Source organism: Panthera leo, chromosome C1, assembly GCF_018350215.1.
Source record: "Panthera leo isolate Ple1 chromosome C1, P.leo_Ple1_pat1.1, whole genome shotgun sequence".
Classification (NCBI taxonomy): Eukaryota; Metazoa; Chordata; class Mammalia; order Carnivora; family Felidae; genus Panthera; species Panthera leo.
The window spans coordinates 171407495-171434713 of record NC_056686.1 but is presented as its reverse complement, the minus strand read 5'-3'; the positions used below and the strand labels follow the sequence as shown (position 1 = coordinate 171434713).

At 36.1% G+C, this 27219-nt stretch overlaps 1 protein-coding gene across 1 annotated transcript in view; it reads right to left on the bottom strand.

Moving 5' to 3' along the window:
• Window positions 1–10287: 10287 nt before the first annotated feature.
• Window positions 10288–27219, bottom strand: part of ZNF804A (zinc finger protein 804A) — a 285254-nt gene continuing 268322 nt past the window's right edge. The window contains exons 3-4 of the mRNA XM_042952864.1: window positions 15790–15920; window positions 10288–13767 (exon numbers count right to left, since the gene is read on the bottom strand). Coding sequence (XP_042808798.1) covers window positions 10515–13767; window positions 15790–15920 — 3384 coding nt within the window. The 3' untranslated portion in view covers window positions 10288–10514. The remainder of the gene's footprint in view (window positions 13768–15789; window positions 15921–27219) is intronic.

Genomic DNA, 27219 nt, shown 5'->3' with positions numbered 1-27219 from the left:
GGTTCCATCTTTTTTTATTGTCCTTTTATAGAAATTCTAAAAAGTTTTGCTTATATATTCTTGCTAAATTTCTGTCTTACACTCAATGCAATATGGCCTCTAGACCCACCATTCTATTGAAATTACTGTATCAAAATTGACAAACAAAAATGACTTATGTCATTGAATGAAAAATGCAGTTCCTATTTACTTAACCGCTTAACGCTATTGACAACTCTTTCATTCTTTCACTTAAAACTCTCTTGGCATTATTTCCAGGGTACTATAATTCTCTAGTTTATATTCTAGCACTATGGACACTTTGTTTTTCTTAGTTTCTTTCTCCTCTTCTCAAGCTTTAAATGTTGTTTGTTATTTCCAGAATCCATTTCTCCCTTTATACATTCTTCCAGGGGCTAATCTTAAACCTTCTAGCACTTTAATTAAAATGATCAGGGTGAGGATTTCTAAGTAAATTTCTTTAGTGTATGTCTCTTTTTAACTTTAAACCTGTGTAGTAATTTTTCCCCCCAAATGTTTCTATCTCAGAGTGATTAAATTCTTCATTTCATATTTTCTTTTTTCCTTTCAATTTTTAATGTTTATTTATTTTTTAGGAAGAGAGAGAGACAGAATATGAGCGGGGGAAAGGCAGAGAGAGGGAGAGAGAGAGAATCCCAAGCAGGCTCCGGGCTCTGAGCTGTCAGCACAGAGCCGACTCAGGGCTAGATTTCACAAACCATGCACGATCATGACCTGAGCCGAGGTCAGACGCTTAACTCAGCCACCCAGGCACCCCTTCATTTCATATTTTCTATAAAACTGAAAACCAACACAGAATGTGAAGCTAATAGGCTATTCTGTGGGATGCCATTATACTTACTTTCTTTGCTGTTGATAATTTACTTGCCAAGATTCAGATTTTGTTCTCAAATCTCTTTGTGCATGTTGCATTTATTATTATCACCACATAATTTAATTCAAGTTTATGTAAGATAAAGAAATATGAGTACAAGGAGAGTTTATTCCTGCAACAATGAAGTTTAATGCTTTAGAAATTCTAAATTAAGGTGAGTTGCTAAATAATTGTGTCAACTATGGTATTGGTATGGCAACGGAGTAAGACTGAAGAAAATAAGGAGTTAAAAGATATTTTGATTTGTTTATAGTGCACATTAAATAAACAAGTCTGGAAGTCGTGGATAATTTATTTTAAGTATAGACTTCATAAGAAAAGATAACCAATAACTTCAGTGGGTAAACAAATAGGCCTGGACCTGTAGTGCAATATTGGTGAATTTCACATACAGTGAGACAATGTGACTTAATATATGATGTTTAAACTGTCTCGGTGTTTATGTATATCTTAATGTGTACTTTCCCACTTTAATCAAATAACTGACAACAAACCAGTTCTGAAGTTTCAGATAAGAGAATTTCAACTACATATTAAAGTATCTGTAAAACAACTCTACCTGGATATACTCTGGGTGCTTCAAATATAATGTGTCTGAAAATTGAACATAGCATCTTCCATTCCCCTAAGAATGCTTCCAACTTTTGTGAATTTTCTTCCATTCCTGTCTTCTGTCTTTCCATACTTTGTGAATGACCACATCAACCTAATTGCCCAGGACAGAAGTTTAAATTTCATTTTAAAACTTCTCTCACTTCCTTCCAAAACTCCCCCTCTAAAGTCAACTCCTAAATAGCACTATATTATCTAACCTCTACTTTATCTAACATTGTTTCCATTTGCTTGCTGCATGTTTAAACTCCCTTTATTCTTCTAGTATCCTAAACACTCCCTAACAAATGCATACATACCAATCATTCTTCCTTGTGTAATCCTCGTGATATTTCTAATCTGCTACTCTGATAAAAAGAGTTTAAAAACTGTTAAGGAGTATCATCCCAACTATAAAGTCCTAATCATGTCTCTGCTTTAATTTTCACCCTTACCTATACAAATTTCCCTTTCACTCCATGTTTCTTTATTGTAATGTCTCTCATAACATATTATTTATTATATTTATTGTATTCCACAACTCATCTTATTAAAATTGCTTATTTAGTAATCTATTTCCTTCTTTTGACTTTAAGCTCATTATTGATAGGCTTACTTCTTTTTCTATCTCTCCAGAGCCTAAAGGTCCCTGGAACATATTAGATATAAATGATTATAAGAGATAAGTTTGCCTAAATAAGGTACTAAATTAAAAGAGTATCTCAAAGAAGAGAATAGTATAGTCATAGCCAGAAATTCTATTATTAGGCATAAATACTTTATTCCATATTCTCATCACTGATCAAAACTGAGGACAAACAACCTTGACTAAACATCTATTCAATAATTTACTGGAAGAGTTTCATGATATTTTTCATGGAAGAACTAAGGAGAGATGAGAATTATTGATGACATGAAAAAGGAAGCCATCATACAGTTCTCCAAGCAGTTAGGAACTATGTTTTTCCATCTTAGACTATATGTATCTAAGAATATATTCCATGCCTCCTGATTGTGACTGTGGAGAGACAGAGAGTAGCATCCTATTAAGAAGACAACATCTAGGTATTCCAGACAGTGGCCATCAGACAGGCAGGCCTTGGGAGGATGTGTGTGTGCATGTGTGTGCGTGTATGTGTGTGTTGCACAAAGTATGCCTGGAGAATCCAAAACTTTTTTGTGGATTTGGAATACCAATGCCATGAGCTCTACACTCTTGTGGAATTAGGAGTGGCTACCATCTGAGAACAGTTCTCTCCGTAGATGCTAACGTTAACCGAATGATTTGGATTTTGGAAAATGTATTATTTGCTGAAGCAGGAATGGCAGTTAGTATCTCTTAGAATAAAGATGTGAAGGTGAGAGAAAAACAGCACACTTGAGGGCAAGTGAGACTGGTTGGTTACTAGATCAATAACCTCCCTATGGGTAGCTGAGTTTATTACCAGGGATAGTTGTATTCAGTGCCTGCTTTTAACTTTATAATCCCTCCACCCCCTCAGAATGTCCCAAACCTTTAATTCAGAAAGTTCTATATGTAGTCTAGGAAGTCCTTAGGGACAGTGTGACACAGGCATAGTGTGGCCTGCTCCACTCTACCTCTTGACTGTAGTTGTAAGGAGAGAGAGAAGCATCGTCAAAGAATCATGTCCAGGAGTCCCAGGCAGTCACTAGCATGCAGTACAATGTGCACTCATTCCCGGGGGGGGGGGGGGGGGGGGGGGGGCGGGGGAGGGAGGGAGAAAGCATCTGGTCCCATAAAACATGTTGCTCCTAAGCTTCCAAATAACTACTCAGGAGATTTAAAACCACAACAAAAACACTTCCCTCACTAAGCTCTGAGCTCACAGTGTACAGGTGAATTTAAGTTTATATAGAAAAATATTATAATTTGTTATTTTTCATGTAGACCAATTCACTTTCTGATTCCACCTAAAAGTCTATACTTGAAGCCGTTTTTAAAAACATCTTTACTTTTAGTAAACCCATTTCCCAATAAAAATGCATAAGCTATTCTTGACATAGATGTGGACTCCCAACAACTTGACAGTTTTACTATAATGAGCCTTAATAGCTACCTGCAACTGTAGCTACATTTACCAATATGCAAATGAATTTCTGTAGAGTCCTTTCTATGCTGTTACATTTAGGCAAAAATTATCCACGTAAGAAAATAATATTATATGAATACTGGAGAAACATTTTGATTCTCAATTTCACAAATAAATCTTTGTTTAGCAATTAAAAAAGACAATGTCAAAGTAGTATTATATATTAGCACAGGGGAAAGGCAAGTACATTGGCAATCCTTGGGTATACAAAATGCAGTTAAAACCGCTAATATCTAAAATGTATATAAAATACTACATTGTGTTTGACTCTATCTAAGAAATAGTATGGCTTCATAAAGGTCATGGTCAGGACAGTTGCATTTCAGGACAGAAAATAGATTTCTCATATCAGTAGAACATATTTCTATCATTTTTGTTTTAGTACAACTGTTCTGGGGATGCAAGCCATTTAATAAAACCTATAATCAGTTTTGCTTTTACCATTTTAATGTGAAGATTAATGTCTTACCAACTTACATAAGTTAAAGTAGTAGCCTCTTGTAAAATAATTTCGATTAAAAAATACGCTGAAAATGTAAGCAGATTAGTTGAAACTGAAAGCATTAATTTGAAACTTAGTTTTCAAAAGATTGTTATAAATTTAATATAGGTTGCAAAACTGAGGCAGCTAAAATGTTGGGTTTTTTAAAACTCACTCTCTGTGAGTTCAAGAGATATGATGGGAATTTGTTAAAAAGGGGGTAATGGGCAATATAAGTCAATAAGCATTTAAGGCTGACATAATCAACTTAGGTACAGAGGTTAGCTTCAACAAGTACAATTAGGTGGATAAGACACAGTGTCTAGGTAGCAAGTTCAGACAATGGAAAGAGGTTGGATCAATTGGGAGCAATACAAAAGGAAACCATACAAAAGCAAAACAATTGGGAGCACTATAAACACCAGGCAGCAGGAAGTGCGGACAGGAGCTTGGAAGGAGCCAAAGAGCTAGTCTTTTTTAAAGTGGATCATGGACTAAGTAGGGTATCCAATGAGCTTGCTTATTCATTGAGAGGGTTTGCCAGTTAGAAGTCCAGTTGTTGAACCAAGGCAGTGAGGCAGGGGGATGTGCTGTTTCATGCATGAACATTAGAATCTTTCTTCTAGGTCACTGAATCTGACTTCCTAGATGACTGTTCAGTTCTGAGAGTAGTTGCTGGTTATAGAAATTGAATATGGAAGAGAATAGGAGAACCTATTTGGAGAAGACTGAAGGCTAAATGTAAGTCCTGTCTTTAAAACTCCTTCATGCAATATATATACCTCTCAAAGAACCTATACTTTCTCCCTATATTACCAATAAACATATTGAAGAATAATTTGTATTCAATGAGGGAATTAAAATAGTCTTAGAGATAATCAGTACAAAAAAGATGGAAACAATATTAAACAGAAATTATGATTAGTTCAATGGCATGTGATGAGATCTATATTTTAAAATCTAAAATATATTTTACATGCTGTGAAGATACTAAAGATATAGAAAGTATACTCCATAAAAATGTTAGAAAGAAATTTATAAAAAATAAAATGCAGCCATTAAAACCAGAACCCAAAAAAGGAAAATATTAGTAAAATATGTAAACAACATGTTCAAAATATTACCACAAAATGATATAATTGATAAAAATAATTAGGTCAATTAAAAGTAAGATTTTAGGAGATTAAAAAAGGAGAAAAGTCTGTTACATTACTAGTTTTTGTTTGTTTGTTTGTTTGTTTTTGCCCAGAGCTCCCAGGCTCAAGTAGATTCCAAGCTCATGTTCTCAAGTATTGAAGGCTCAGGGCAGGTGCTAGTATACAAGACACATCTATGAATAAATAAAAGGATCTTGCTCTAGGCATTTGGCTTAGTGAGCAATGTTGCCTTTGTGTGAAAAAACAAGAAACAAAAAACAAAAACAACAAAAAAAACCCTTTTCCTCTGTACCAATGCAGAGGATGCTGGGTGGGAGAGGGGGACACAATCCATAGAGCCGGCAGATGGTGGGGTAGATTTCAGTCATATTTGACACCTCAGAACAAATTGCACAGCTTTTTACTGCTAACTCTAAAGCAAACCCTGGGCCTCAACTGATGATATAAGTGAGCCTTAAGCCTTTATCTAATTTTATTTGTGAGAGAAAATAAACAGCTTATTGGAAAGCTTCCCTGATAACAAATTTCACTCCCAAGGACAGTGGCTTAGGTAGGCAAATAAGCAGCGGGTGTGTGTGTGTGTGTGTGTGTGTGTTGTGTGTGTGTGTTGGGGGGGACGAGAATGAGAAATGGAGACTGACACACAGTGGGGAAAAAAGGGCATCAGTGAATATAAATTCAATCCATTTTGATAGACTAATAATAACATCGCAAACTGGATGGCTAAATATAAGATTTTGTATGTCTGTTCTTTTTTTTTTCCAGACTTGAACATCTGAGTAACATGAGGGGTCCTTTTTGTTTCTTTATCCCCCAAATTTAGTGTCTGACACATCATGTGTTAATTCTTGATGACAAGTACTAAAAGAAATATAAGAAATAAATGATAGATGATGAGAGATAGATAGATAGATAGATAGATGATAGATAGATATAGTGAAGCTTGCGCCTTATTCCCGGGGTGGGGGAAAAGGTTCAAGTCATACTTTGATTATTGATTATAGAATTCTATTTGAAATGATTCTTAATTCCTTTAAAAAGAAGTTAATTCATACTAAATGGTGTCTTGAAGTTCTAGTTTGTGGAAAAAAATTACATTTTCATTTAAACTGTTGTAGGACCAGTTTGGAGTAAAAATGGATAACAGTTCTGGAACTCTGTAATGCAATCTGTATAGGCCTTAATTACATTTTTTCCAACTCATTTTATTCCCTCATTCAACAAACTTTTACTGAGGTTTTATTGAGTCACATGCTACATTGACTCAAGGAACTCAATCTCATGAGTGTGAAAAACACAATAATATATTCAACACAGTGTTTATAACAAAATTTGTGCACAGCATGCTATGTGAGCCTAGAGAATAAGAAGCTAACTTATCTGGGGGGCAAAGGGAATCTGGGAAAGAAGGAACAAAGAAACTGACACTCAAGTGGAGTGTGACACGGTACTAGTTATTCAAGTAAAGAAAAATACGAGGAAGAAAGCATTCAGGATAACAAAACATGATCACACAAACTCAGAGATGATTGTAACTAAGTCAATTAGAATGGATGGTCCAGAGGAGTGCTGGACTGGATGGTCCTGAGTAGAGAGGCTGACATCTAATTCACCATAGATTTCCCACGACATTCTCAGGGCTTTCATGCTTATTCTGAGAATAATTGAGATTCCATAACAGGTTTTAAAATAAGGGAGCATCTTAAAAGGTCTGCATTTTAAAAATGTATTCCTGGCAGCAGTGGAAACAATGCCTAGGAGGAACAGGAAATTGGGCAAAGAGACATTAATTTATAACAGCAAGTCAGCAATTCAGCTTATGGAATACTAGGGCTAGAACTATATAGAGTGTACAGACAGACAGAAAAAAAAAAAAAAACTTAGAAAGAAAATAATTAAGGAAATAGAGCCAAAATGGTTCATTGGTTGATTTGATGTGGGCATGACACTCTGGCTTCTGATTCAGATAACAAGATTGTGTTTTGCTGTTGCTGTTGCTGCTTCTTCTTTTTTTTCTTCTTCTTTTTCTTCTTCTCTTTTTCTTATTCTTTTAATGGCATTCACAGAGCTTAGGAATACAAGACAAAGACCAGGTTTCAGTGGGACCAATAATGAAAGATCTTGACTTTGAGTTTTGAGTTCAAAACACTTGGCAGATATTCAGGTTGAGATGTCCTATGGGCAGTTTGATATGCTGTTCAACTCATAAAAGAATTTGGAGATACATCTATATCTGTATCTATATAATTAGACTTAATGAAAGAGAGAGCGATGGTTGTCGAAGTGGTGAATGAGTTCCCTTTCTGTCATCCAATGTGAATCCTTTTGTTACCTGGCTGCAGTTACTTTCCATGTTCAGATTTATTCTATATTCCAAATCATTCATCTTTAAAATAACAAATATAGCAATGCTTGTAACTAGCAGACTAGAGATGGTGGGTAAGAGATAGTGTTGGAATTGTTTAAACCTCCCAATTGTATAGAATGTACAATAATTTGCACCTGTGTAGGACTCGGATTTCAGCTCCAGAACCCATGAACAAGCCATCAGCCAGTGACCAAACCTACTTCCAGAGTATGGCTGTTACATATGGCTGATTCCTGCTGCCAACAATATGAGCATGACTGGTGGTCCTGTGACAGCCCCACTGACTATTGAGTCCACCCTAACTTAACCTGTCTGATTGCTTTGCTCATTGTTGATCTTCAGTCCATCAGCCTGATTCCCTTGAATCTGGGATTGGTGTTATCAGAACAGGTAACAAGTGTCTCATCATACATTCATTATGAGTCCTGGATGTATAACAGATGCTCCAACTATGTAAGCAATATCGTATCAAATATACTGAATATTAAATTAATTATTTATAATCAGAATGGCTTTGGTGTGCTTAACTAACATCCACTTCTTCTCCAGCCTTTGATGTACATGAGAACCAATGAATTTATCTGTCAAGTTGAATTTCAGTAGTTTTAACTGAGAACTTCCTTCCTCAAACTTTCTAGAAATCTCTATCACATAGCTAATAACTTGATTGCAAGTCATCAAGTATATTCTGTTACAACTAAATAGTTAAGAAGGCTTAACCAAGTCATTTAACAAAAAGAAATGTAGGAGAGCACCAGAATTGAAGAAAAAAAGTAAAAGGAATAATTAACACGGAGAAAGAAAAATGGGAGACACACATACACACAAATGGTGTCCACAATGAAATTGAGAGGGGAAAGATCAAAGGAAAAAGGAATTAAAGAATAAGAACAAGAGGTAAGAGAAGTACAAGGGGCATATAGGAGATGACAAAAAGAAGAGAGAAAATCTGCATATTTAAAGCTGAACACTCGGTTTGATTTTAAACAGCAAAACAACAATCCTGATCTGACAGATTAAAAATGAACTGGGTCAGCATTCCCCAGTAGATATTCCCATCTATTTTATCTTCAAAGATAGTTTCAAACATTTTGCTTGGGGAAAAATCATCCGTTCCAATTTTAGTTCCCATTTTTGGAACATGTTATCTCAGAACATTTGAAATGGAATTGCTTCCCTTACTATTTTTATTTTCTTATTTGTCAATCATGAAATGGCATATGCAATCTCTTACAACCATTTTTCAGGAAAACATTTACATCAATGATTATTATGGCAAATACTCAAGAAAGTAAACGACCTAGATCTTCTCCTTTCTCCCACTCTGTTTAAAATAAAATTCAAAACAGATGATTCTGTTATGGGAAGATACCTTTATGCTCAATATCACTTAGGATAACACATTCCTACAGTAGACATAGGAATTAGCATTTTCTCAGTACAGCATGGCATAAATGTTGCTCTCCCTTTGGAAGAACTCAGTTGTCCTCTCTGATGCTGGGATTCATTCCTGGACTGCCATAACCCTTTATCATTTGCACATGGTCACGTGAAACTTCTCTACGAATCACATAGACTTTCTCACCAAGTGGCACGGACCAGGGCACGTACATATTGGAAGAGTGTGATGTTCCCTGGTTTTCTATTGAATAATTATATTCTTTAGTACATGTAGAAGCACTTGAGTGAATAATCATGCAGAGCTCTTTAAAAATAAAGCAGAATCTGGAAGGGTGATGTGAAATTTTTCTAATTGCTCTTTGGTGATTTGGAAATATGATACAAACATGACTACTAGAAAGATGTGCAGAAGGAAGAGCTATTTATTTACTCTCCTTCCCACTTCCAGATTCTCAGTTAAGAGTATATCCAGATACAGATTGTGTTTACGCCATTCTGCCCAAGATGTTATATATGGATAGTGATTTATTAATTAAACCCATTCCTTAATCCATGCCAATATTATTATATACATATATTTCCTGCAACGATTAAAAGTAAACATAATACATTTGAGAACTTTAACATACAAAGATGTTATAAGAATTTATATTGGTTATTTGCTATTTCTTGTCCACTAGTGCTATTTTACAGTTCCTGAAAGAATACTATGTACTTTGCATTTTTTTTTTTTTGAGTTATCCCTCCCCCCAATACTGACATTACTTTTACAAAAATGGTTTATTGACCAGAGGGCCAATTGTTCAGGAAATATAGTAAACTCTGAGTATAAGCAGCATTAGAACAAACAGAAAAAACAAATGGAGCTGTTATTATTATTCTGAAAGATGATATCACAGTTTAAGTATTGGTGGACTCCGAAGATATTCTCTTGAGCCTCTGAGGTTCAGAGATGCCAATGGACAGAAGAAACAATGTAAATCCAAAACCTACTGTTACTGTACATTCCCAAAACAGCGAAAACGAACTAAAACAAAGTTTGAGTTACTTAAATACTTAACAAAAATTTATTGCAAGAGATATATTTCACTGAATTTACAGTTTCAAGGAACATGGTACAAAACGTAGTGCCATCAGCTTTGTCTAAACATTAAATAGGTGCAAATACACAAAGATTTAAAAAAAACCAAGGAGCATACTTTACAACATAAATTACAGTACTATAAATATATCTTATGTACATTATACATACTCTTAAGACACCATTTTAATGTACAGCGTATATTGTATTGGTTTTCAAACTATTCAGTGCCTTAATAATATTATATATCAGAAACTTAATAATTTATTTGCATCATTACACTTACAGTAAATGATTTCCTATCAACGAGGCCATAGTTTGGCTAGTTTATTTCCACCATTTCAATAGGCAATTATCCACTTAGATGAGCGTTGACGCAGATTGCAATAGGTTTCACGTGAACATTTTCTCTCCCTTTCATGGCGAGGACTAGAACAGGGGTTGCAGTGGGATAACAGTAGGGTGTGGGGCAAGCAGTGAAGGGAAGAGGGCATGGGGTAAAGGTGGGAAAGCCAGGTGGCTAGGATGAAGAACGGAAGCTGGAATGATTGGCATCTGGGGAGGAGCCACAAAAGTTGGCTGGTTCCCAGGACAAAGCCTTGGTCCGACCGGTCCCACTGAGATCTGAGGTAACGCTGTTCTGGTGAGAGCTGGGGCGTGGGAAAGAAACTGTTGGTGGGGCTGAAGCACTTTGAAGGTTCCTGCGGCCGCGGCGGCGGCGGCGGCCGCGGCGGCGGCCGCGTGCTGCTGCAGAACCGCGTGGTGCAGAGTGGTTACAGAGGTAGAACAGAAGGGCTGCTGCAGAGGCAGAGGCTGCAGAGGCTGCAGAGGCGGGCTGGGCGGGGGGAGGGCGGCCGGAGCAAAAGTAAACTTGACCTTGTTGGCCAGCATGTTGGGCGGGAGGATGTGCTGGTAGACCTCACAAGGCAGATTTCTGAATTTATCGTGGTTTTCTATGGGGATCAGCAGCGCCTGATCCGGCAGAGCTAATGGAGCCAGGATTTGCTCCGTCGTTACGAAGGTGTGACCGCTGACATGTGCTTCCTTGAACGGTAATGGTGGCTGTGTGTTAAGGATTCCCGAATTGAAACGCAGCCACTCGGTCGAGGCCTCGTTCACCTTTCCTTGTGGAAGGGCCTCTGCCAGTTCGTAATGGCAGAGGTACGATTTCGGTTGCGACTGTCTGAAGTTCCTGTCGGTATTAGGCACCTTGAAAGGAATTTGCTTTTCATGAATATTTATACCCTCACCTCTTTCTTTCTGTTGCAGCAAGGTATTGCCAACTTCTTTTGTTGCGGCACTGGCTACGTGGTAGACAGAGGTGGCGCGTGGGTGGGAGATGTCCCTCGAGTCCCCAGAAGGTGTCTCCAGCACTGATTGCGCAGCCTCACCACCGGCTTCAGGAGGAAGGGGACCGCCCAGGGGCAAAGTCGCCTGGTTTTCTTCTCCCTCTGCTTCCTCTGAGTTCTTCTCAGCATTCGCAACTTCTTGTGGTTTTACGTCCCCTGTTTTGTCTTCACTTACTAACTCCTCCTGGTGACATAAGGAAGAATTGCCCTTCTTGGGATGATCTGTGTTCTCTTTGAGTTCCAAAGCTTCAAACCCGATGTGGAATCTGCTTCTTTTTCTCCTCCGTTTCCTTTTAGGCTTGCAGGGAGCGGAAGCACGTGGGGGCCTCAAGAATTCTTCTGGTAAATAATTCTGTCGATTTAAACTTTCATCCGAAGAATAAGAATATGAATGTTGTCTACGTTTTCGATGGAATCTTTCTGATTCATTAATGAGAGAATTATAACCTCTTTTAACAGCCTGGTTCTGGCTCAGGCAGCTCATGTCGTTTTGAAGAACTAGGTATCTGTGATCCTGACTACAGCCGGATATTTTGGCTTTCCAACTACAGTAAGTTCTGGAGTAAGTTAAATTATGTTTTCCAGACTGTATCACTGTTGGATTGGATTGTTCACTGAAAACAACTGAGCTCTTTGTACAGTGGTTTTTAGAACTCGTAGCGTCATTGCTATCATTTTCAGTGTTTTGAGCTTTACACATTTCTTCATTTTCACTTAAGTATATGGATGATGGTTTGGGCCTTTTATCAGGTAATTGTTGTGAGTCTAATAATTGCCCTGCAGCTAAATACTGCTTTTCTGAAATTGTTTCCAGTAGATTCTTCCTAGTTATATCAGTGTAACTGTTTTCCGTTTCCATTTGGAAGTGAATTTCCGACTCTTTGGTTTTCTCCCCATGATGGTGCTGACATAACTTTTTTCTTCTTTTCTTCCTTCTACTTTTATGGAACCAGTGTTCATGAGTATCTTTCAATCTTATTTTGTGATATTTCTCATCTAGAGTGCCCTGTTTCATTTGACATTTAGTAAAATTGTATTTTTTTGTGTTTCTGATCCTACAGGAAATATTTTTATACCTCTGACCCATATTCCCATTTTTTCCAGAGTTACAGGTATTGGAAAGAGTACCACCAACCAAAAGAGGAATGACCTGGGTGCATTGATTTCTGCTGCCTCCAGTGTCATAATCAGTGAGTCCTACAATAGGTGTGTCCTTGCATTCTGAAACTGGTCTCTTGCAAATGTCTTCTCCCTTCTGCTGAGAAGAAAGACCATTTAAGGGCAGCTTATTCTTATCTAGATTGTTGTTTAATTTAGTGGACTTGAAGTCAAAACAGAGAGGGTTACAGCTATAGGAAATTGATGGTTGAGTCGATGTATAAATCAGCATTTCTGATGGCCACTGAAGAATTGTGGTTCCATCTTTGTTAAGTACGGGTACAAATGGCTCACATGGTCTTTTATATAAATCTTTTTTTTTATGGAAGGTTATATTTTCCTCTTCAGAATTTGAAGGGGCCAACATCTCAGGACCATAATTTTTATTGTCAGCTTCAACTATAGATGTATCATGGTCCTTAACATTTTCCTCTGTGATAGCTTGCAAAGATATGCATTCATTAGCTATATCAAGAACTGTGGATTTATTTCCTAACAATTTGGAACTGTTATCACTCATAGGTATGCCTTCATTAATAATAACATCGCCCAGTGGTATTTGATCTGCTAATGGGATTGAATTTTGGCAATTATCTGCATCAGAAGATAAAGGGAGTTGAAACTGGCAAAATGAAGGTAATAAAAATGTATCTTTTTCACTAGAAACTTCTTTCATCTCTTGAGTTTGAGCAGTTTCTTTCTCAGTGCACATTCCTTCTGGTGGATGAAAAGAGTTAGCTTTCTCCTCAGAACTCAAAAGCACATCTGTTGGTGAAGATAGTTGAAGATGACAAGTACCAGGGACAAATCTACTTTTTCTGCTAAATCCTTTTTCCACAGAGGCATCATCATTGTATTCAGAGAAGGCTGCAGCTGAGGACTCCAGCTTCACTGCTGCTTTCTTTGGAAATGCAAAAGAAAAGCCAATTTTGTGTCTGTGAATTCCTTGGGCTTGATCCCCAAGTTGGCTATTTTTTGCTGTATAATTATTTGCACTTTCTGGATCTTCAGCAACAGTGGTAACATCTTTAGTATTCTCTTCACTATGAATCAAAGTATATTTGAAATCTTCCTGGTTATTAACTGAATCCACAGCAACTCTTTGGGAAATTTCATTACAATTTTCTTTCACAGTAACAGTTGTTGACTTGAACATGGGGCCACTTCCAGGAGCACTAGAAACAGAAAAGTACATATTAGATAGGACACTTCTGAGGAAAAATATTCAAACACCGCATTTCAGACACATCATTATAAGATTTCTTTTTCAAATTTTAAGATCTGTATAGGAGAATTACTTTCATTTGGTAAGGTTCTCTTTCATAGTGCTACAGTTGCATTTAGTTACTGGTTATTGTTTGGGATAACTTGGAGAAGCTGTCTCGAAGTTATTTCTATAACTATTAACAGCAATGTCAAGGACATTCCTATATTCTCAACCAGTGCTTCCTGACCAAGGTTCTTTATCCCCATGGCCTCTTCAGTGATATTTTGGAATATTGTAGAATCTCTAAAGTTATCTAAATTTACAAATACTTAACATCGTTAATACTACATGGAGAATATGAAGACAGCTTTAAAAAATTATAACTTCAGAAGGGCTGGGAATTCGGTTCAACAATTCAATTCAATCAATGTTCACTAAGAGTCTACACCAGGCCAAGTAGAGTCCTGCCATGCAAAATTAACTGAGATAATACTGGCTTTAGAATTTTATTTAGAATTGCTATTCTGAATATTTAAAAAAATTACCCTGAAGTTGTAAATAATATAATATAATAGTAAGTGTAGGACAAAAGACTATTTAGTTAAGATGCAATTTCTATTTATTTGGCATTGCAGGACACCATAAATAGTGAGTTTTTCATAAAAGAACTGTACTGTGTGGCATATAAACAAGGAGTTACCTAAATATCATCTTTACCCAAAGAGAGTCATGCTGTGCAGAATTTTCCATTCTATTAAATTTAGTTTCTTAGAAGTTATAAGTGTCCCCCAATATTTTTAGTTGAATGTTTTCTTTATTGAATCTGTAACACAATGGATTGTTTCACTGCACATCTTTAGAGGCCTCAAATTAATAGGAAAAGTGTGTGTGTGTGTGTGTGTGTGTGTGTGTGTGTGTGTGTAATGCGAAATAAGTACTATTACTGAGGAAAGTAATTTAGATAAGAAGTTTTGCTCTTTTTTTTATACATAACTCTAGTTCTCTAAATGTTTCAGAATTTACATTTGCAAATGCTACTTCTAGGACATTTAATTGCATGGGCCCTATGGTTCTCTATAACATTAACTTGAAGTTCTATAATTTTTCACTTACTGCCACACAGAGCAAAAATATCTGTTGGTATGACTGAATGGCAGTTATATTGGTCTTTGACAGTTCCCTAGAGGATTAAAAATACATTAAATTTTGAGTTTTTCAAATTTGACATTCCAAAGAATGTTATGATATACCAATATATTCCCCAACACTATATTCAGCATAAAATAGATTTGCTATGAAATAGTTTTGTTTTAAACAAAAAAAGAGGGGCCTATTTGTTTTGGGGTGGAGGGAGAGATCACTCTAAAAAGTTGTCTTTTTTTTATGACAGTTCCCTGTCCTGTATTGTAAATTCTGAATTATAACATTATAACTACACACTGGAGAAGCAGGTCAAAGTGTAAGAGCTTTGAACTTCTAACAGTTATTACTGTTTATTCACAATGAAACTAATTTTGACCTGCCTCTGCAGTTCACAGGGCCTTCATGATCTTTATTTTTTTTAAATAAAAGATACTTTCAAATAAAATCCTCCAAATTTTCAATTATAAATAATTTTCTCTTAAAACTCCTTTTATAATAAAGGTCATGAGATGGTGCTTTGTTCTCTTCTTCAGTCAAATATTTTGAATTTCCACCAAGAAACAGAAGAGGTTTCAACTAAGTGTAAATAGCAGAGCAATGTGAAATTAATTTTCTTGAAAACTAAAGTTATAGGAATGTTGCCTTTTTATTGAAATGTATATTAAACAGGTGTTTGCATAAAATTCAAATTCAAGTTACTGTTTACAGCCCACAGAAAGCCATGAAAATGTGAGTGCCTTATTCTGGGTACAGAAATAAATAGATTTGCGCCCTTTATTTCTATGTCTTTTTTTTTTCCTTTGGTCATCATGTTTTAAGAAAAGTTAAGCTTTTATTGCACACTCACCACACAGTTTCCTTTCTTAGCTCGGCCAGCTTGTGCAGGCGTTGGAGTGCCTTTTCCTGTTTTCTTTCATCTTTCCTGGATTTAGATGCTACATTTCGAGCAAATTCCCTTTGTTTCAGTTCTTTGAGCCTCTATTAAGAAATATGGAAATGATTAATAGTATTTGGCTCTATGGCAATGTTAAAGTTACTATTGTTACTGTTGGAATTTTCCAGTACATTATCTTTTACCTCATCTAAGGAAAAGACATTTGTGACAACTCATTTCTAGCAAAAATATTTTTTGTGTCTTTGGCTTGTGAAAATACCAAAGCATATTACATTATATCAAAGATATACCTAAGCCTTATATAAATTGGAATTGAAAATTTTCATTTTTGCTTACTATTTTCTGTTAAAGTGCCTAATTCTGTGCCTAATTCACATCAAGTACTAGAGTCTTGTAAACTCCTAATTTTCAAACAAATTTAGCTAGATTGTATATTTCAGTTATATATAATAAGTATCATCATTTTGATGTGCTATATATTAGAAAAGTATGTGGTCCTTTCCATATTTTCTAAGAATAAATGTTTTATGTTAATCCATAAGGCAAATAATCTCTACTAATATGCTTTAAAACAATCCCTCCCCTCAAATATCAGGCCTATTTCCCAAATAATTCAAGATTTGGGAAGAAAATAAATAGTGCTCTTTTCGAAATTCTTTTTACATCGGGCATATTTTCATCTGTATTAAAGGGGGTCAGTTTTTGGATTGAAAAGTTTTGGCCAGGAAAAGCATGTCAACTTGAATAGAATCAATAAATAGCCATGTATGTGGCATGATTTAAGAGACACCAAAGTGGTCCTTTGCCCCAAATATTTTCACTATAGTCTTCCACAGAGACAGTGTATGGTTATTAAAAATAATTAAAGTACTGGGGCGCCTGGGTGGCTCAATTGGGTAAGCATCCAGCTCTTGATTTCAGCTCAGGTTATGACCTCATGGTTTGTGAGTTAGAGCTCCATGTCAGGCACTGCGCTGACAGCACAGAACCTGACTGGGATTCTCTATCTCCCTCTCTCTCTCTGCCCCTCCCCTGCTCTCTCTCTCTCAAAAATAAATAAATAAACATTTTTAAAAAATAATTAAATTACTATTTTTTCTGGGGCACCTGGGTGGCTCAGTTGGTTAAGTGTCTGACTTCGGCTCAGGTCATGATCTCATGGTTCCTGCATTCAAGTCCTGCATCGGGCTCCATGCTGTGGGGAGGCTGCTTGGGATTCTCTCTCTCTCTCTCTCTCTCTCTCTCTCTCTCAATAAATACACTTAAATTTTTATAAAGTACTATTTTTTCTTATGAATGCTCATGGTGTTATGCATTGTGATATGTCAGAGTCTTCCAGCAGGACACTACGGGAATAAAATATACACGAATCACATTTTTATTAAGTGATTGAATAAAATCTTAATAAATGCCTTATACATGTACATTGACATATTCCAGGGGCTTGGAACAATGCTTGGTATATACAATACCTGCTCAATAAATATTTGTTAATTTATATGTGAATCAGATTCTCCAAAGTAAGAATTTTTCCACCTCAAAAAAAGTTAGTCATACTGATGAAATAATGTTGGATCCCAAATGATCTTGCATTATGCCTACTTAATTTCACCTACATGGTATGATAGCTTAAGCTTCAGATAGTCTCTACTATTTTAACTGATGAGATTTATATGAGGTATGTATATATACATATATATAAGATTATTCCAGAATAATTCTTTTGAAATAATGTAGATGATATTTTTGAGAATGCTTCTTTGACTGACATATCTGTGAAGAAAACTAGTTAGAGTTAAATTTAGATAAAAGGTAGATCATGTCATAAACATCTAAATTATACAAGTATTTTAAAGAAAAGAAAACTTAGATATCATTGTTTTGGTGTGACTATTAAAAGTAGCTACATTTTTATAATATGCATTACATTATTATTGATCATAAAAAAAGATCTAGAATTAGAGTATAATAGGCCAAGGAAGTTTTAGCTCTAAGTGTTAGGTATTTATATTCTTGGACATCTCTATTTCCTAAAACTTTGAAGTCATATCAAGACTTAATCAATAGACAATTATTGAGCAGTAAAAACAGCCATTCTGTTTAAAGTCTGGGGTTTTTAAAAAAGATTAAAGAAAATGTTTTTACCTTTCTCTGGTTTATGTCTGTATGTCTGTAACTGTGTGGGTAAGTGTATTTGAGTGTATGTGTATTTGGATTTTGCAGAAAAAAGAACACAGATAGGAAAAGATAACAGCAGTTATTGGTTGAGTTATTTTATTGTGCAATATAAAGACGGAACAGGGGTGCCCAAAAAATCCCAAGAAGGTTACCTGAGAAAAGTGACATCTGATTTGGGTCTTCAAGGATATTAAAAAGCATGAAGAAGAAAGGATAGATGTTGGAGGTAAGAGAATATTTCAGGAAAGTTTTGTGTAAATGTAGAAATAGGAGCATGCATATTCTAAAAATGAAATGCAGGTAGAGACAAGTACGGTTAGAGCAGATTGTATGTGTGGAAATGATGAAAATTGATGAATTACAAGGTCTAACCAAACCAAACCTGCCTATCATATTGTGAAATGTGATTGGAGGAAACACTGAAGGATTTTAAACAATGCAGTGTTACAATGGAATTTTCGTTTTTTCAAGAATCATTTGGCATCAGTATGCATGAGATTTTGCCATGGAACAAGATTAAAGAGAAAGACATGTGTAAGTAGGATATTACAATGGTCTAGGTAAGAAATAATTAAGAGTCTTTCCTAAGGCAGTTGCAGTAGGGAGGAAAAAGTCGAATTGGTGACTTACTCAATGTGCAGAATTGAGTGGCCTAAAAGGATATGCATTACCTTTACTGAAAATACTACCTGCCATTGTAAGAAAGAGGCATTCAATCAAGAGGGTTTGGGTGCTAGGAGGTGGATGCTAACAGAGAATTTGAAAGAAAATAAAAGTCAAGTTCTCTAAAATAAACATTTAAAAGAATCAAAGTGCCAAAGAAAGCAAAAAAATGTTGAAATACCAATGTAAGAACTAATGTTCAAATAATTTTTTAATTCTTATTTATAAATAATGGTATTTTAACAAATAGAGCTAATTTTATGTCCTACCATATCCCTTGGGAAACTAGAGACAACAAACAAGAAAGTTAGACTTGACCATTTTTAACAAAATCTTTAGGATATAAATTAATTTCTATTATACACATTATATATATGTGTGTATATATATATATAATAGTAAGCTAAAAGTACAGTGCTTCTAACAAAAAACAAAGCTCTTCTAAAGCAAGTATATGAAATGTCAAGAATTTCACTATACTGTTTCAAATTAGCCATTATGATTTGAATTAACTTGTTTCCATTGACGTAGTTAAATATCAAGGAGTCCATCAATTATCAAATGCCAGTACTGTTATATTTTCTGTGAATAACTGAGTGATTGACATGGCTGGAATCAGACTTCAGATGTGCATTTAGAGAACTGTGTATATTTACAATGTAAATGTTGCTTTAATCTTGTAGAGGTTGTTAAGAAGCACCACGCTACATTCAAGTGTTCCTACTGATGTCAGTCTCCATGTACACATAATTCTCACAGTGACACACTTCCTGATATCAAGGTATCAGGAGCTTGATAAGGTAAACGAGCTTGACTAATATTGGTGGTCTGTTTAGCTGCAGAGCTTATAGGCCTGGCCAAATACTTTGGTTAGTTAAACTGGAATTTAAGCCGTTATATCCTTTCTTGTATTTTTCTGCAGCAAAAATGAAGTCCTACATCATATTTTATATCTAGTAGAATAATTTTGAAAGGTAAATAATAGAAACCAAGTAAATTCTTTTGAGAATGCCAAATGAAAAGAAAATTTAAGTTCAAGTTCCACACAAAGAAATATACAAGATAATACCTGGGAGACTTATGGAAATATCAATGCTATTTCAAAAGCTTTCTGAACAATTTATTGGCAGTCATTCAAAACAAATTCTTAGTGTTAAATGTCAAGATAGGGTTGACAGTCAGCAAGAATTAGAAAATTAGAAGAATGTTAAAAAGAATTTGTGGGAAGATATGGTCTAGCTACAGTATTACAAAACAAATTACAGTATATAATGGCATATTATTCAATTTATATTTTGGAAATATACAAGTAGACAATGGAAAAACAAAAAGAATCAACATCATTTGGTTATACTGTCTCAGAGGGTCTACTCTACCTTTCACTGTTTTACTTCTATTAGTCTATTAAGAACCAAAATGTCACAATGACATAGGTCATTGATCCTCAGATATGGTCACAGGAAACTCATGTAGTTGGATGGTTGGGAAAGTTATGATGATCCTGGTCTCAACTTAGTGATGATGTTTTCAGAGACTGGCAAAGCCTTAAACAATGTGAGAAAGCTTGATAGAGAAAGAGAGAGGGGGAGAGAGATAACCATTTAGATAACTCATCAGTTTGTGCTTAGCATTTAGGTAAATTAAACTGTTTTATAATTGCAAACCAAACTTTCATGAATATTCTCATATTTTGTACATTTGTCTAATTATATCCAAAAGATACGTTCCCACACAAACAAAACTGCTGGAATAAAAGATATGTATTTGCCCTTTTTGAGGTTTTCCAAACTGCTATTCTTAACTTTAAACCATATTTGTATTCCTCCCAACAGTATATGAGAGTATATATCATATCTAATACTGGGTAGCATCATTCTTAATTTGTTTAATTAATAGGCACTATGTGATATATCATTAATGTTTTGCCTGTAATTCTTTTATTAAGAATGCTAGAATATTTTTGTATACATATTAGCCACCTATATTTCATTTAGAATTAATATTGTTCCTTAAAATTTATTAAGCAATACTGTATATGTTACTTTGTTTAGTTCTGAAAATAAACATATATGCAAACAAGGCTACCATTATGATCCATATTTAGAGAAGACAAAACTGAAGCTAAGCAGAGTTTAGAAACTGGTCCAGAATCACATGAAATCACATGAAAGTAGAACCAGGACTGGAATCAGGATTTCTGTGGGGAATAAGTTCTGTGGGGAAATTCCTTGAGCTTGCACCAATGGGTTAACAAGGTTTAGTACCAAAGCTTCCGAGATTAAGTAAACAGGGCGAAACACCCCCAGCATAGAATAAAAGCACAGGAATAGGAAGCCACAGGATGAAAGCATCTAAGATTATGTAAACAGGGCAAAAGCACCCCAGCATATTACAAAAGCATAAAGCTGCTTTCATATGGTGGAAGCTTCCAGAATAGGTTAACAGGCAAACAGGGCAATAGACCTCTGCAGCAGGGTGAAATTGCCCAGAGCTAATCAGCAAAAGAAAGGTGCTGCTTTGTTGACCCTGAGGTAGCATCATGCTCTATCTGTCTTATCCCCTAGGCAAGTTAAGATAAACAGCCTGGTGCCTGCTGTAAACAGCCATCTGTTTTTGGCATCAGGATTTTGTTTTGTATTGACCCAAACCCCTAACACCACATAGCTTCAAAACCCCTTTTTTCTCACATACATGAATTAATAATCACTATTTCATTGTCGCTTTCTGCATTCCATCATGTTTGTAACCCTTCTGATCCTAATAAACATGGAGAAAGGACCCTTACTCAGGGCTCTTGTCTCCTCCCAGATGTTAGCCTCTCTTGTATTCAATTCTGCATCTGCTCTCTTGCAGACAAGAGAGACATCCAGACTCAAAGTCTGCAACAGATTTTTTGGAACATTACCTATGATTTATCTCCTATATTTACTTGGCTATATGTTTTTCAAGCTGTCTAACTCTTTGGGTTGGGTTGAGGTGCATATATCCATTTATCTCTCAGAAATTATTAATTGAGTGTACGTTATGTGTCAGCTGTTATTCTAAGCATGGTCTATACATAGGGACACAGAAGAATGAAATCCTGTTTGTTTCTCGATGTTTTCACAATACTTGAGAAAGAGAGACATTACAACAATCAAATAAGTTCGCCTTATGCTTTAGTAGAGCATGAAGATCATGGTGGAGGAAAGTTCAACCAAGAGTGTATGTGGCGAGGGCGAGGATACCGATATCAAATACAGTGATGAAAGCAGGTTTTCTATTAGGTTAGTTTGCTCTTTCTTTCTTTCTTCCTTCCTTTCTTCCTTTCTTTCTTTCTTTCTTTCTTTTTAAACTTTTAATGTTTTTATTTAATTTTGAGACAGAGACAGAGCATGAGTAGGGGAGGGGCAGAGAGGAAGACACAGAATCTGAAGCAGGCTCCAGGATCTTAGCTGTCAGCACACAGCCCGACGCGGGGCTCGAACTCACAGACCATGGGATCATGACCTGAGCTGAAGTCAGATGCCTAACTGACTGAGCCACCAAGGTGCCCCAGTTTGCTATTTCTGTTTAACAATGACCATAAATGTAACAGCTTAAAATGGCACACATTTATCATAGGCCTATGCTTCACTCAACCAGTGTTGGGCAGGCTGTATTCTCAGCTGCAAGCTTGTCTTGGGAATAATCATCTCCCAAGCTTCCGGAACCTGTTGGTAGAATTCACTTCCTTGTGGAGGTAGGACTACTCGCAGATGGCCAGCGCCACTCTCCGCAACTGGAGCTGCCAGCAGTTTCTTGCCTGTAACACATGCACAAGCCATTGCAACATTGCAGCAATGCAACATTGCAGTTTCTTCACCATCAGCAGTCTCTCCATTCTGCTAAGATTGAATCTTATATCATACAATCTATATAAAGCAGCTTAATTAATGGAGTGACATCACATCACTTTTTTTTCACATTTTATCAGTTAGAAACAAATCACAGTTTTCATCCATATGCAAGGGAAGACTCACTGGGGTCAACTCAGGGTGTGTTCTCCCCTAGAAGATGCGTCTCCTCATTGAGAAGGTGATATTTGAGTAAAGATTTTTGTTCTTTTCACATAGACAGAATAGTCAGAGTAAAAGTACCAGTGAATTGCAGATTATTTTGTTTCAATTACTGCTCTTAGCTGCATGTTAGTGCTGACATTCCTTAGCTGCAAGTTTATAAAGGGCGGGATAAAGAATAATCGGATCCACAACACTAGGCAAGTGACAGATGATAGAGGAGGAGAAAACTCAGACCCAGTTTCCAGACAGTTCCGCACTGTATGCAGGCACCATCCAAAAGTGGACAGAGCAACACTACAGCTTTCCTCTGGGACATCTCTGAAGTGCAGTGATGAAATCCTCCCAAAAGAGAGAGTTTTGAGCAGTGAATCTGGTTATTCATTTTGGTTGGGAGGAGAAATGGCCAGAAGAGATACACTGATTCATGTGTTGTGGCCCATGGGTTAGCTGGATGGTTAGAAACTTGGAAAGCACATAATTAGAAAATTAGTGACAAGGAGGTCTGGGGAAGAGATATGTGGCTAAATTCCTCTGAATGGACTAAAAAAGATGTTTGTGTCCCACAAGAATGTTCTACAAAGGGTCATCTCAACAGAAGAGGATTTTTATAATTATTTAGATAGGATAACCTGTTCTGTGGATACAAGATAGTCTCTTTCCTCAGCCACCCCTGTCACTGTCCCATGAGCTCAGGAACAGAATGGCCATGGTGGCAGGGATGGTTGTTATGCATGGGCTCAGCAACATGGAACCTTTTCCTCAAGGATGACTCTCTGTAGCTATTGCTGAGTGCCCAATCTGCCAGCAACAAATCAGTACTGAGCCAAAACAAATGGACAAAGAAAACAAAACAGAAACACACTCATTAATACAGAGTACAGACTGGTTGTTACCAGAGGGGAGGTGGATGAGATAATGGGAAAAAATAGATAAAGGAGATTAAGAGGTACAAACTTTCAGTTGTAAAATAAATAAGTCATGAGGATATAAAGTACTACATAGGGAATATTATCAATAATATTGTAATAACTTTGTGGTGACAGATGGTAACTAGACTTATGATGATCATTTTATAATGTCAAATCATTGTTTTCATACCTGAAACTAATATAATATTGTATGTCAACTTTATTTCCATTAAAAATTTTTTAAATACATAAAAAGTTGAAACAAAACAAATAAAAAACACAGAGCCCCCAATATGGCACCATTCCCAGGAGTGATCAGCCAGTTCAATTTAATCAATTTAAGCCAATTGATCAAATTGGGACAGCTTCCTTCATGAAAATGGCAGTATTTTGTTCTCCCTGGAATACATGCTTACTCTGGATATGGACCTCTCATTCTTCCATGCGATGCTTCTGCCAAGACTATAGGCCATAGACTTATAAGATGCCTTATTCACTATCATGGTATTCCACCCAGCATTGTTTTTGATCAAGGAACTCACCTCACAGCAAATAAAGTGTGACAATGGGCCTATGTTCATGTAATTCTGATTTTATTGTGTTCCCCATCATCCTGAAGTAGCTGGTTTGATAGAGTGGCAGAACGGCCTATTGAATACTCAGTCACAGCTCTAGCTGGATGGCAATACCTTGTGGCACTGGGGCAATATTATCTAGGTGGCTATATATGCTGTGAATCAAGTTCCTGTATATGGTACTGTTCCCTGCATAACCATATTAAAAGGTTAAAAATGAAGTGGTAGAAATAGGGATGGCACCACTCAATATTACCTCTAGTGACCCACTAGCAAATATATCCTTATGATCCAGGGGAAAACAGACTGCCACCCCACAAAGAGGGTAAGGAAAATTATGTCTGGAATATAGGAGATCCCTTTTGATGTCACTTAAAATTGCCATGTCCTGTGATTAGAGTCAGTGGAAATCTACAACAGCCCCATTCACGCAGGATTACTAATAGCCCTCACCCTTCAGGAATGAAAGTTTGGGTCACTTCACTAGAGAAAGAACCACAACCAGCAGAGGCGATTGCTGAGGGAAAAGGGAATAGGTAGTGGAAGAAGGCAGCTATAAGTACTAACAATATCCATGTGCCTAGTCACAGAAATGAAGGCTATAATTGTGATGGATAGTTCCTCTACACATTATTATGAATATGAATATGTTATGAGTATGAATATTTATGAATACATATAACCCTTCTTTGCTCCTTTATTCATTTTATTATATAACATAAGATATATCAAATTTACACCATACATCATAGTATTAAAATCAAGGAGAAGAGTGAACATCAACCAGCATTCTGCATCCTCTTCTGGGGAGTTAGTGTGTTTTTGGTTGCATGCAGGATAATTGTATCATGTTAGGCAGCATATGACCCGTTATTATCTTTATTTGAAGATTAACTATAGTTTAAGGTGATGTCTATGAGTGACAAGTCAACTAGGAGTGGACTTGTGATGGTTAACTCTATGTGTCAACCTGGCTAAACCATAATATTTGGTCAAATATTTGGTTAATATTTAGTCAAAGTGAAGTACTTGGTCAAATATCTCTGAAATCACCAGGAAAGAACTTTTTGGGTAAGATTAATGTTTCAGATGAGTAATCAGATTTACTCATTAAATCATAGTAAAGCAGATTGCCCTCCATAACCCATTGAATCAGTTGAAGGCCTTAAGGGCTAAGACTGAAGTCTCTCTAGATGAAAGAATTATACCTCCAGACAGACTGTAACATGAACTCTTTCCTGGTTTTCCAGGCCAGTAGTTTGCCCTGTCAATTTTGGACTTGTCAGCTCCCATAATTGTGTGAGCAAATTCTTAATATCTCTCTTTGTCTATCTGTCAACCTATCATCTATCTATCTATCTATCTATCTATCATCTTTTTCTTCTATATATCTCTCCCTCTACATATATAAATGCATACATGGTTCTGTTTCTCTGATTAATACAGTTTTTCACCAGAGTATGGGTAGTCTAGCTGTGATGTCTGTGGTAAACCTTGCAAATTGCCTTCACTTTATCTATTATATATCTTTCTACTTCATTAACAGAATTCCAGTTTGGAGGCTAAGAAAGGTACTCATCAAAATAGTAAAATCCCAGCCTCCCTTGTAAATAAGAATGGTGATGTGACACAGTCTTCACTAACTGAATTGTCAGCAAATTTATCTGAGGAGGATATCCCTGAAAAAACTTTTTTTTTTTAAAGGAAAGTCTTGGGGCACCTAGGTGCCTCTGTCTGTTAAGCATCCAACTTCAGCTCAGGTCATGATCTTGGAGTTCATGAGCCTGGATCCTGCTTCGGATTCTGTGTCTCCCTCTCTCTCTGCCCCTTCCCTACTCACGCTCTGTCTCTCTCTCCTTCAAAAAATAAATAAACATTAAAAAATAATTTAAAAAAGGGAAGTCTTATTAAAAGAAAAATCCCCTTTCTGTTTTTTTAACCATGTTGTCTGCTTCCTGCCCCTGTGTACTTGTGAGTCTTAGATGGGCAGCGGCCATCTTTCAATTTTGAGGCTATCAGCTTGGCAGAGAAGATCTAGATGCTAAAGACAGCAGAGCAAATAAATAAATATTCCTGTTTCCTAATAGCATCATTGAATTACTGTATCATCCTTGGACAGATTATCTATGTAGTTTTGGAGAACAAAAAAGAAAAAAAAAATCCAGCTTATTTGAGTTTTCTGTTACTTGCAGCTGAATATAACCTTAACTTACATACCCACTTAGTAGATGTGTGACTGGATAATTCACTTCATATACTCAGACCTTTGTCTCTACAGATGAAGATGCTGATGATATCTAAAATTCTTTCCAATTTTTACATTCTAAGATCAATGCTTTCAGTGTCATCATTTAAGCTGGATTTAGGTGGTACTAAGTAACATATATTTAGAACAATAAGAAGAATTGCCTTGTTAGGTGGTTTCCCTTCTATAAGTAAATCCATTACTGTTTTGAATTACTCTAATACTTCTTTTTCTAGTTTCATATTTCTTAGTAAGTTAATATATCACCCACTATTACTGTTTCCAGTTTCAAATTTCTTTTGAATTGCCAAGAGTAGTTTCTACCAAGAACTATTTTCAATGGCTTTTGAAAAATCTAAGTATGATTTCTATCTTACAGAGAAGTGATACCCTCAAAGAATTACAACTCAATCACTATCTCTATTTCCTGAATCAATTTGGCTCTCTTGGAAGACACAATGCAGTAGGTACTATTAGAATATTAGCAAATATATTTCTTCAGAGGAAGTTAAGATATTCAAGCGAATGGTATCACACTTCATTGTGTAATTTCCTTCCAGTCATTATTTAATCAATGGCATTATGCTGAGTGAACCTGTGGAAGACTCTTTTTAAAATTTCTTTTCCCATTACTATCATGAATGTGTATCATTTGGACATTTCTCATGGAAGCTTTAAAAGCATCTAATCTTTTAATGGCATATCAGATCTGAACAATATCTTTCCCCAAGGCCTCTCATTCTTCAGATTCCATTAACTCAAGTTTCTCCTTG